The sequence below is a fragment of the Amyelois transitella genome, chromosome 16 (genome assembly GCF_032362555.1).
Source record: "Amyelois transitella isolate CPQ chromosome 16, ilAmyTran1.1, whole genome shotgun sequence".
Lineage (NCBI taxonomy): Eukaryota > Metazoa > Arthropoda > Insecta > Lepidoptera > Pyralidae > Amyelois > Amyelois transitella.
In genome coordinates, this window is record NC_083519.1 from 7,549,201 (window position 1) to 7,562,268 (window position 13,068).

The 13,068-nt window shown below is 36.0% G+C and overlaps 1 protein-coding gene across 1 annotated transcript in view; it reads right to left on the bottom strand.

The window, feature by feature from the left end:
- Positions 1-13,068, bottom strand: part of LOC106129565 (ras-specific guanine nucleotide-releasing factor 1) — a 32,464-nt gene that overhangs the window by 18,858 nt on the left and 538 nt on the right. The window contains exons 2-5 of the mRNA XM_060948661.1: positions 12,434-12,533; positions 9,261-9,329; positions 8,852-8,965; positions 8,320-8,426 (exon numbers count right to left, since the gene is read on the bottom strand). Of these exons, the coding sequence (XP_060804644.1) occupies positions 8,320-8,426; positions 8,852-8,965; positions 9,261-9,329; positions 12,434-12,523 (380 nt within the window). The 5' untranslated portion in view covers positions 12,524-12,533. The remainder of the gene's footprint in view (positions 1-8,319; positions 8,427-8,851; positions 8,966-9,260; positions 9,330-12,433; positions 12,534-13,068) is intronic.

Consider the following 13,068-nt stretch of genomic DNA (forward strand, 5'->3'; position numbering starts at 1 on the left):
TTATATAAATTCATATAACAGGGACAAATCAATTAGTACAAAAATACCTAAATGTTTATCGTCATCTTGATAAAAAACTTGAAAGCCACTTTCGGCTTTAATGATAGAATTTTGATTATAAAGGTATGTTACATAGATCCTAAATTTTATCAAAGTCACATAAGCTACTTTCGTTAAAAGTAGTCACGCACACATCAGCTAGTTAATAATTAAAACTAAGCGGTTTGTTTTACTTTTAATCCACTATCATGCTTTCATAATGATTGTAATTAATTTTCTACCTAATAATTAAATGAGCATGACATCCGCATAGCCCGCTTTTTACTTTGATTTATGAGAGCTATTTTAAATATGGTGACTAGCCAAAAAGCGACGCGAGTAACTGCCTTGTAAGAGATAAAGAACGTGTATATTCTAATTTCTATGGAAGTAAGTAAAAAGTTTCCACGCGATTCGGCTTAGAAAAGCAAACTCGCTCGAAGAGAACTCTATAGAAAGAGACCCCAGTAATAAGTTTCCATGATCATTGGGTGGAAAATCATTTCGATACGTATCGTGCCCCAAACGAGCTCGGGTTCCAGTCGACTGTAAAATGAGAGATGCGCCGGTCTCCATGGCAACTTGTATTGGATCTCAAGTTTCTTTTTTATGAGCCTATAGAGCTTATAAAATTCCCGCGCATCAATTATAAAGTATACATACTCTTCATTGCACCAAATATTCATTTGATAAAAATAGATAGTGGGCCTCTAAAGAACAACACGTTTCCTATATTTTTAATTTCTAGTCCCCTCAATTCACTCTTAGCCGCGGCTTATAATTATGTGGACATCCAATTTTAATTAATTGCACCAACCTTTACGTGTGGGAAACCCACAAGTCAAGTCTATTTATTTATTTTTGTGATCTCTTCGATACAGTTTGATCGTTGGCATGCCTTTGTAAAATCTTACAGAAATGAATCCCGAAGCCGAAACAGGCTTTATCATCCTGGTAACCTTTATCGTCATTACCCTATTATTTGTCTCGTTCCAGATTTCCTAAAGATTCGTAATACACCTATGGGCCAGGAGAAAACGGGTCACAAAGACTATCAAAGCGCACTATCATATTAATTTTACCTTCTGGTACATAAGAACTAAGTAAAAAGAGAAAAATAGTCTCTACGCAGCATTACAAAAGTGGGAGGAGTTCCCTTTTTTTTTAAATAAAATTAAACCGGTGAAATGTTGAATCCTTCGGTAAAAATGTGATGTTCAACAACATATAGTATGTAGTAGCCTTTAAAATTCCAAGAAACGTAAACCGATTAAAAATAAACTTCTCGACACAACTAAACTCTAATTAGTTAGTGTTAGATTAATTAGGAAAATATTTGTAAAGATAAAGAATCGCCATTGGCCATTGTTAAAAATTAGGTCAGTTGCGGAATTCAACTATTCCTTATTAAATAAAAGAACGAATCCTTTATTTAATAACTGGTCAGTGATTTTTATAAAAAGATGTTGATACTCCTTTTTGGTTTTACAAGTAGGCGCTGTTTATTAAATCACATTAATTTATATCCTGATATGTGTCTTTATGACTACAAACACAAAATTAATTTTTACATAATAAATCCAATGCTGTAGATATTATTGCTTCATCAATCAACGCACGCCGTACTTCTCGGCCTAAAAATACATTGTTTCATTTTTACATGCAGCTTCTCACGTGCGAATTAAGCGCTACCTACAAAAGAATACAGGTTTGTCGATAATCCCTGGAATCAATAGTTTTTACCGAGATGAAAGGTACCCTAAGTACTAGACTCTCATTTATGTATACCTACGCGAAATTCCAAGAAGATTGGTTTAGTAGATAACGCATGAAGAGGTAACAAACAATCTTACTTTCGCATTTTTAATATAAGTTAGGATTTACTTTGTTAAACTATAGCCTTCAGGCAAGCCCGTCCGTGCAATATCTTGTAGTTATAACGCAGCCTCCCTGTAACTTCCTGCAGTATCGGGTGTCAAGGCCTTCCCCGGGCGGCCTTGACAAGCCGCTACTACAAAACTGCTGATGGAATATGCTTTTACACTAGGACTAGGTACTTATATCCACGTAGTCATCTACTAAAGACGCTTCCGAAATGGAGCAAAGGAGGTTTTCCGTTACACGCGGGAGGAGCCGCGGATCTTATGTCAAATGTATTACTAGAATATTCTCAACATAGACATTTGCTAAGTCAGAATTCGAGCGGTTTAGAGATAAAGGAAAAATAAAAATTATTGAAAGCATCCTCCATGTAACTTTGGTATTGCAATATCTGGTGTCAAGGCTGTCCCGGGCGGCCCTGACCCGCGCATCTCAGTTCTGTTCCCTTTTTAATTATTCCGTCTTATCGATTTTACTCGGAAACTGTATATGCTATAGATTTGTTACAATTTCGGATTAGGACGCGTAAATGGAATTACATGAACGAGAAAAGAGAGGATGTGTGAAAGCTTTGTTTGGGAAGTAGTAAATAAACGTGTCTTGATCAAATAGTGCCGTGTGGTTGCCGGCACCAATACAAAAAGAATAGGACCACTCCATCTCTTTCCCATGGATGTCGTAAAAGGCGACTAAGGGATAGGCTTGCAAACTTGGGATTCTTTTTCAGGCGATGGGCTAGCAACCTGTCACTATTTGAATCTCAATTCTATCATTAAGCCAAATAGCTGAACGTGGCCATTCAGTCTTTTCAAGACTGTTGGCTCTGTCTACCCCGCAAGGGATATAGACGTGACCATATGTATGTATGTATGTATTGATCAAATAGAGTGGAAATAAAAGGAAAGTTGGATAAAGGAACGTGACTGATGAAGAGTACCTTCGATGAAAGTAGATGAAGCAATAGATGCAATTCTTAACGTGGGTAAATTCTTGTAACTGCTGAACGTGGCATTTCAGTCTTTTAATAGTGATGGGATTATATGTACCTATGTATGTATGTACCTACTACGTAATAAAATGCAAGACTTTGTAATGAACAGAGATTAACAAGCGTAAACGCGTCCTTGCGCAGTTCATTATTATATATGCAGTAGGCTTCAACAGGCAATAATGCGAAATGAAACTAAGGCAGAATGTTCCGAGGTTGTTTAATATTAACGCCAGAAATGGGTCACCAGAATTACCGGGAACCCGCCAGGGAAATAACTGAATATTCTGGAACACGGATGAATTTTAATCTGTGTTTGGTTTCCGTGTAGATTAGGGCTACTATGTTTCTTGTTATGGAAGGTACGTACAATAATTATAAGAGACTCTGAAATGGGAGGCAGCTATCGATAAAAAATATTGTCAAATCGTTTCCAAACCAGGTTAAACTTTTTTCATGCTTCTTTTAACCCGTTTTATTCAATATCAAGCCTTGGTACACCACATTGTACAGTAAACTATACAATGTATCTGTCTCAGTTTCATTCTCTGGAACGCAATTAAGAATATTGTGCTTGTTGAAGCGATTACGGTCATCTATGAACTTTGCTACAAAAATCTAATGTACCTACAACAACGGTCAACGTTGATAAAAACGACTACGAACTTTGTTTCGAAAAAATATGGCGATAGTAGCGTAACTCTAATGAGAAGCTTCTATGGACATCCTCAAATTGCCCTACGAAATTATTATAGCTGTAGCATAATAACATGATAAATGAGAAGTGTCTACGAACTAGCTACGAACACCAATGAAATATGCTACGAACATCTACGAACGCCTGCGAATCATTCTAAGAACACCTACGAACTATGCCAAAAACACCTACGAGCTATACTATGTACACTTGCGAACTATGCTACAATCACCTACGAACACCTAAGAACTACGCTACGAACATCTACGAACTATACTAAGTAAAATCGAAAACCGGAATGTACGGTAAATTATGGAATTAAAAAAAATACTTTGTGCAGATTACAAAAATACTAACAGAATTTCCATAAACCAATTTCATCATCTTAAATGCACCTTTATCTAACATGCTTCAAATTTCAATATACTGTGTGAAGTTGAAACTAGATTCACGAGCACTTTGACTACGTATCGCAAGGCAAAGCAAGCAGAAACTACACGGTAATAATATTAACGTCACAAAATATAAAATTTACAGAACAGAAATTTTACACAGTAAGTATGTCGAGTTATAATGAAATTTCAAAGTTCCATTCCAGCAGCGTTTGACTGTAAAAATGAAATAGAAACACTTATTGATAAAAGCTAATATTACTTTCTCTCTTTCATAAATAATGAAAATGAAAGTTCGTGTGGCAGCCGAATCGGTTATTATTTTTTAAGATATTCACAATTTTGTAAAAAGTGTCCACAAGGTCTAAGTTTGCGGCAAACAACTAGTACCGTTAATACCGTTATCTTTCTGTGAATCTCTATTTTTGTGCAGCCGGGTCACGGCTGCATATTGCATGTTACGGTCGCATGATATGTTGCAAACTAATACGACATATTTCATTTTTCAGACGTCGCAGATTGAATATCAGAATGTATCTAATACAGCTTGTATACTTGCTTATATTTTATTGAAAATAGGCAAAATTTACTTAAATGTTTTCTGTAATACGACAAGTAAAAAAAACTATCAGCGCAAGTTCTGCGCATAGCAACAAGAATATTAAGATTTTAGTGTTACTCTGCGCTCTATATCCCTGCGGACAACAAAATGATTGGAGTGTGTTTGAACGACAAAGATGTTACCTATTTGTTAAAGTTGATAGATTACATACATTTTATTTTTAATTTAACGTTGTTTTATACGCAGGTATATAGTTGTGTTTACACAAAACACAATATATATTTCAGGAAGAAATATGCCTAAACAAATACAAAAATAAGATTTATCTGAAGGTACATTCTCAAGTGCAAAGTTTGTCTATGGATACAAATCAGGGTCTAGGCATATTATGGCCAAACCGCTAACAGTAGGATCAAATTAATATCAAAGCATCACAAATCTATAAAATTCAATAATCTGAATTAAAAATCAGCTGTTATCCGTTTCAAAATACCCGGAAGCGGACCGCGGCGGGTCAGGGGCGCGGCGGCCCAAATCTCACGGGCACCATGACAACCAGTCTCAGCCCGAAACCTATTGAGGGCTGCATTCACGCAGCACGATTGTGTTATAAATTCCAATCTAATATTTTGAAAAATAAAAATTCTATTGCCTTAATTAGATATCAGCTATTACCCGTTTAAAAAATACCCGGTAGCGGACCGCGGCGGGTCAGGGGCGCAGCGGCCCTAATCTCGCGGGCGCCATGGCAACCAGGGCCGGCCGAGACCTGTTGAAGGCTGCATTCACGCAGCACAAAATAAACGTAATATAAGGTTGGCATTTGACAAAACACGTTGCTGATAATTCATTGTTGTTTTTATTTGAAATCAAGTAAAAGTTTTATAATTTTTTGGTTTCCAATTCTCACATGTCTCGAGTGTTTCCTTATTCTAATGTGTAACCAGAGATTGCTAACATATCAACGTCCTTAAATGTTTTTAATAAAATTTTATTAATTATCACAATTGTTTAAAGGATTGTCACGGCGTCTGATTGTAACAACTTACTCTTAGTTATAACGTATAAATTTTTGTTTTTATTTTTATTTAATTGATAATTAACTACTGTGTTAATTATAGCAACGTTTAGGTGATTGATCTAAACAGGGATCATGATTAAATCTTAAATACTTAAGAAGCTCAAATCTGCCATGAATTGCCATTCTTAGCTAGTGAAAGAAATCACTAAAAAGGAAAATTTTAAGAATTTATTTTGATATTTTGAATTGTAAATTATCACGGAAACAGAACCCAGCAGAAGTTAACAAAGAACACGAGATCCACGGGCGAATACATTTCTCTGTTCTAAACCAGCTATAAAGAAACTAAAAAATAATCTATATGTTAATTTAATCTTTCCTGAGCATAGTCTGACAACAATGGCCACAATTTACTAATAATACACCTGAGTATCGATTGGGGCACAACGCAGCGTGTAGGTATCGAGTAACGTCGGCTATTTTCTCAATACACTGACAGCCTGATAGCCTATCATTGTCAGGTGCAATTTTTACATCTAAACTAAGTAATATAGAAAGAAAGTTTGCAACCAAACCTTCGAAAATACTAAAGGGTAATGAAAGTTCTTTCACCGGTAAAAAGGTGCATTATCTGCGAGTGTTTAACTGTGTGTGTACTGTGGGTGAAGCCGAGGCACCGCTAGTAAAGAATATAGAAATGCGGAAGATTTAAATTCCCAACGATCTACCCCCACATATCCGGAGTCAAAAGAAATATCGGTACATAAATTTTCTATGGATTAACCCTGAAGCTTCGTCGCCGGCACGGATATAGATATACCTTCATTTTAAAAAAAGTCGGGTTTCATGGGTCAGACTAGTTGCAGAATCATTAACCCCCAACAACCTCCAGATAACTTTCGAAATTTATGTTAATACACTAGAGAGCGCCCGCGGCTTTCGTTTCCACGTGAATTTCGGGAATTCATCTCTTAGTGCTCCCCTGTATCATACTAAATTTCAACTTTCTACGCTTATAGTAGTTTCGGCTGTACTTTGTCCGTCAATCTCACTCTGTAACGGAAGAGTTATTTATGTATAGGTTGGATATTATTTGTAAAAATAATTATGTGTATTGAAACCGCTTCTCATAAAATTACTTTTTTTACAAGAAATAAATAAGCAATTTAATTTGCTAAGACGTACTTTAGAATTCTCACCATTTTGTATCCTATAACTTCAAACGATATCGAATTGATATCGCATTTGAAAATTCGCAACAATAGTTTATAAGTTTATATCCTTGCCTTGGCGTCAACTACTTGTGGCTAATGTATGCAAAACAATTCAAACTTCAATTGTTATGTAAATAACACCTACTTTTCTTTGAATTCATTAAGGTTAACATACTATACTTTATTCTTAATGGTTAAATTCGCAGTATATTTTTTTTACTAAACATTTTTTTAAACTTTATTAGTAAAGGGAGCTACGTTTCTGGCTCGACCGCCAAAAAGAAAAGATCCTTCTCCAAGTCCTAGGTATATTAAATTAATATTTGCGAACCCAACGATTTTCTGTAGGATGTTGTATTTACGCTTTAATCTGTTGATTTTTCGCTATTGTTATTTGAAGTAGCGGTGTCACCAAACCCCTTTTTCTGCAATTGTTTTAAAATTGCTTTATTTTAATTGGAGATTTCGCGGTCTAAACCAAATACTAAGTCATAATATACTAAGTCTCATCATTTTAATGTAGTTTAACCCCTGGTCAGGCTATCTGTATCAAATAGCAGATACCCATCGACGCTACTCATTCTATATCATAAATCAGTATACCTTTAAACCAAATAATATAGCTCCTACAAAAACAATTTAGCGTATAAAAAAAAAAAAAACCCCTGGTCAGGCGAGTATTGCTTCGTGTACAAACCTGACTTGACAATGGTCAAAAAGTGAACCCCGAGCTCTTCTCTAGAGAGTGAATATGTATGTATATTGAATTAACACCAGGAGGGCGACGAACTCCTAAGAGTACATATTCTAACGAACATTTAATGTAACAAAACTTGTGGGCTTAAGTACTGGTTACAAAATATTTTGATGGTGGAACGTACAACCCCACCCACATTAGTTTAGTCGTGATGACATAAATGTCCGGATGGCGTGTCCGCGTAGTTCCTCGTATGTCACGAACGATGGCTCGCAATTGATTTAAATCTCCACATCCATTACATAGTGGCCTTCAGAATTTAGTATCACCACAGTATTGGAATAATGTAGGTCTAACCACCACTTATTCAGCTTTCTTGAAACACTATTTTTCATGCAGCAGTGATCAGCTTAAGAGAACGAAGTTTTGATTAAAATTTGAATTTAACTGTATGAACTCTCTATTCGACTTAAAATTCGTATAGACTTTAAAGTATTAAAGAGACTTTTCAACTCCCACAAACATTATGCAAGGATATACACAGAGGCACGGGCAATCGACCCATTCTAAACTAAAAAAAAATATTATTTAAATTTTAGCGTCGAAAAGAGTCGTCTTCATCTATGATCTCATGTTACCGCTCTCTCATAAACCGACTTTAAATAAGATCTAACTAGATGTTGCGAAGCACTATTCATTCAAAAAGCTCTCGGTACTACTATGTACAAGACACGATATTTTTTTCGTCTTTACAGTTTTCAGTTTTGCCATTCAAATCTTCAGGCAAGACTATTAAAGAATATATTATATATATAAAAAAGTACTCACCTGGCCTCTCGGATCGCGTCCACCCAATGCACGCAATCCACCTCGGAGGCCGCCCGCAGCTCATACTGCCGCTGACTCTCGCGCCGGTACGAGATCGTGAAGCAGAACTAGTTGAATAAAAGTAACGTGTCATAAGTAACAATAGAAAATAAAAAAAATTTGTAGAGTTAATATAACTTATGGACGAACATACCAAAGGGAATGAGATTGTTAAGAGGGTAACCTACGAGATGATTCACGATCCTGAAATAGGAAGTATGTCTTTCTCTTTTTCTCACTTCTATTTTTTACTCGTTCATTTTCTATCAAACAATTCGAGGATAACCTAATTATAAAGAAAGAGAAAATTCGATAATATCCCAAGTTGACGTTCATGAAAAGATTCTATGGTGCTGGCACACATTGGAAACCACAAAAATTTTCATACCGCATCAATCATAAAAGGTGATCCAAAGGTTCAGTTGTGTTACAGTGAATATCAAGCAGCTTAAATAAAGTAAAATGGTAAAGATGTTAGTAGCTTGATATTTACCGAGGCATTCCTCTCCATAGGTGCTTTGCTGAGTCTCTCACAGTACGACCCCTCGAGCAGCAAAACGCCCGTCGGTCGCGAGTTGTTCTCGGACTCATAGTAGAAAAGTAGGTTCTGGACAAACAATGACCAATGTCAGACAATAAACTCTTCATTGTGCTGAAGAAAACTTGTTTAGTTAGATATTGGTTATGGACACAGAAATTTGTACTCTGACTGGAAATATACATTATTTTTTAAAGATTCAGTTAATATTTTGAAGCCAATAGGTGAGATAAACGACAATTTAGTTATGTTTGATAATTGATTCATTCGTTTAATCCATGGGTGTATGATTAGATACGTAATCTCCAAGTAATAATACACTGTAAGTATATGGAGGTAAATCAAAAACCATCAATAGATTTACCTGATAAAGAATGAACCAACGGAGTTGCCATTTGGTGTTATCTGCACTTCGTTTGTGCAGATATCCCGCCTGCAACAAACACGCTCGATAATAAATTTGAACATTCTTGCAATACATGTTCCTAATATAGATACATAATACCTAATACACATTTTTTTTCAAAATCAATCAAACATACCTATTTATTTTTGTACAGGGCTATGTAGAGTATAGTACCTCGAACAAGCTTTTAATTCTGTTCGACCAACAGAACGAAATTTAAGGATCTAGGGATCGACATTTATATACCCACGACAGGACAGAAACAAAGTCACGTAGTACACGCGACAATCCTAGTTTTCTGGCGAGGCCAGTTGCAGATCGCCTTTATTTTTTTAAATCATCATCTTCTAACAGTCACATCACAATCACGATTCACGAATCACTATACAAACCTACATATCGCGACATGCATCTATCTACTACTTATATAGGTATACGGTAAGTCTTATCCTGAAAGTAGACTCTGACCAATTAAATAAAGCATCACGTTTCGGTCAATTGGTCCTAAAGTAATAAAAGTTTTTTACTCAGAACAGTTACATTAGAGTCAGGTAAGATCAAAGACAACATCAAGGTGGTTTTTGCTTATTGCTCAAACAGCTAAGAGGAAAATCAACCCAATGTATACTTAATTACTTTCAAGTATGTAGGTTAGATATACCTATGTATGTATTAAAAATTCGTATGCAATTCATAAATAAATTGTTCCATGACATCATTTTAAATTGAGCTTCTTTATTGATGAGCCTGGCACGTATCTATGGTTCCAATAAAATTGATTTGCAATCAAATTTATGCATGGCACTTCCGAGATGACATTTTCAGGTAATCCGCTTTGATAACATCGCAATTTATTTCAATACCACAGAACACTGAACCTGCTTTTTTGGTTTGCCTATTTTTGGTATTGATACCTTCTAAAACGAATTATGCAGAGCATGAGTGTTGTAATGTAATTTTGTCCTTACAGTCCGTACCTTCTTATTGCAACGCAACCTTATTGCTTACACTTTTTGCGGTTATTAATTAATTTGTTTTAAAAGAATTCCTATAATAAGACCTCTTGTGGATGTTCTTACAGCCACCGCAACAATATATAATAACAAAACTCCTTTCCTCTGCACTTACATACCTAATGTACACTTCCGTTTTACCTTCGCCACGATGACATTCATGAGTTTATATCAATACCTATTTATATTTTTATGATAAATAGTAACTGGCAGATCTCTGTACTTGATAGATACTGGCAAAACGTAAATAGGCATAGAGGATATCAAAGACCAACAAAAGCCAGAAATATGATTTTAAGAATTTCTGTATGTTGTATGTTTGCAAGGTACTCGCAAGACGCGAACTTTTGCTTCGATTTGAATGCGGTTTTCTCAGATGTGTTTGGCTTGATCCAACTCAAAAACTGGTATACATATACAATTTCTCCCCCCACCCCTCTACAGGGGTGAGCTTTTTCAGTGAACTTTTACGGCGAAGGAGATCGCGGGCAGCAGCTAGTTTAAAATATATTTAGCATCCAAGGGTCACATCACATTACTGTTGAGTGTCGACCCGCATCACTGGGCGTTATCAAATTATATATTTATATCATTTACGCCCGGTGGGACATAAAATATTTATAATGCACTTCGCCTGACGAAAACAGGAGAATACACTTTTAAAAATGGATACTTTTATCTAAATGTGGACATACATACAAAAAGATAGTCACGTCTATATCCCTTGCGGGGTAGATAGAGCCAACAGTCTTAAAAACACTGAAAGGCCACGTTCAGCTGTATGGCTTTATGATGGAATTGAGAGTGTTGCCCACATAAAAAGAGTATGTAAGGATCCCGGATCTAACTTAGGGTTTTTTGATGCACTAGTACTTAGTGCTTTATAACTTTATAATCATAGAAAAGAACTTCTACAGTAGAACTCCACCATTCGATAAATTTATTCCGAAATTTCCGATCGCTTACGCAATCATTCCACCTTATACTCATAACCTTAAATCCAAGCACTATTCATATTTCAAAATCTAGTGCATGCTAACTTCTTTTTTTTCAGAGTGTAGTTATTGAGACCTCAAAGACTTGTACATATAGGTACGTGTATGGAGTGTGCATGTGATGTCAGAATCTAAAAGTGCAAGGTCAGCATTTCTAGGGGTATGTACCATAGAAATCAAAATAATATAATTTATATGACTGTTTCGATTTCCATGGGGGTGGCCGACACCTGCTTACCCTTGGCATAATTTTCCCATGTCTCTCGTTCTCATTCTGCCCTTTGTAACTACTGGCCTGCAACATCATATATTATTTGGTTTATGTATTTTACCGACAAATCTAAAAGCACCGTCTATCGCCCCCAAAAACTTGTATGGTTGTATTGGTAAAAAAAAAACCATTTAAAAATTTCTCAAATAGTATTTTAAAACATCTTTATTTAATTGATATGATTGGATAACAACTTCTAGTATTTGAAAGTTTTATAAGTCCTGTTTGTTTTGTCAAGAAGTTGATATTTGTCACAAAAAGTTCGAGTGACTTGATTTTTAGGTTAAAAGTTAATGTACAGTCCAGTTCACCAACATCGCTAACATAGTTTCTAGGTGTAAAAAAATTTGCTTGTTATGTAATTAAATACATCACATTTCCTCAATTATCACTTAAATATTGCACATTTTTTAAGACTTTTTTATTTAAGAGTGTGTGTAGATAATATTTATTAACGTTATATGCAGACTGTTTCGGGTTTGTTAATAACCTTTTAAACAATCCATGCTGGAACATAAGTTTGTCTCATGTGCCCGGCCAGCCTCGGGAAACCAGACGGTTACATGGAACTGGAACCCAAGAACTCTAAGCGACAATCAGCTGGCTTTACCAACCTTCAGGTATTACCGAATTCGAATAATGAAAAGAGGGCACTTGACTCATTCCCTCCTAAACCTCTTTAGTGTCCTTTTATAGTTTTGTACTAAGTACTCAACACCTGTTCTGAGGGAGTTTGCGATACACGTTAGGTCTCGTGGCCATGCTATCGCCGAACATTTGAACCCACTAACTGCCCTTATAAGTATCTCAATTTCCACGCCGTCCAATATTACATTCATATTGTATACTAACCTGTGAATGGTCGTACTGTGCCCTTTCAGATAAAGCGATAAGCTGCCCGTCGTTCACCCTGATTGACCGCTGAATTTTTGGACTCAGCATCTTAACGCTTCTGCAACAATCAGAATCTCTAATGAAGACTCTTAATAGTAAGGTGCCTGATTGCTATTGAAGACAAATTGTTTTGAAGCCGAACCACAATCCTAATTAAAATCGAAATAAAAAGTAAAAGTATGGATGCGATGATCTCAAGCCTACAGAGAGAGTAGAATAGAATAGAATCCTCCGGCAGAGTAAAACCACTCATTGTCATAATATGAACATAATTTTGGGGGAAGTTCTGATGAAAGACCCCCAAAATGTCCCCAGGTCATCAGGTCCAAAGTAGATTTAATTGACAGGGGTCTTGGAAAGTGGAAAGATGTAGTCTCTGCACATCGGCCAGCCTGCTTTTCCTTCGGAAAAACAAATTAATTACCTATGTATGTTTTTGTATGGATGTTGCATTACACGACTTAAGAACGAAGTGATTCAAACATTCCCAAGGCATGGGGCCTTGGGAATGTTGGTTTCAGACATGCAACCAATGCAGGCATGCAAAGCACCTTTGCCAAGTATTTTCTAATACTAGGAGTATTAGAAAATAC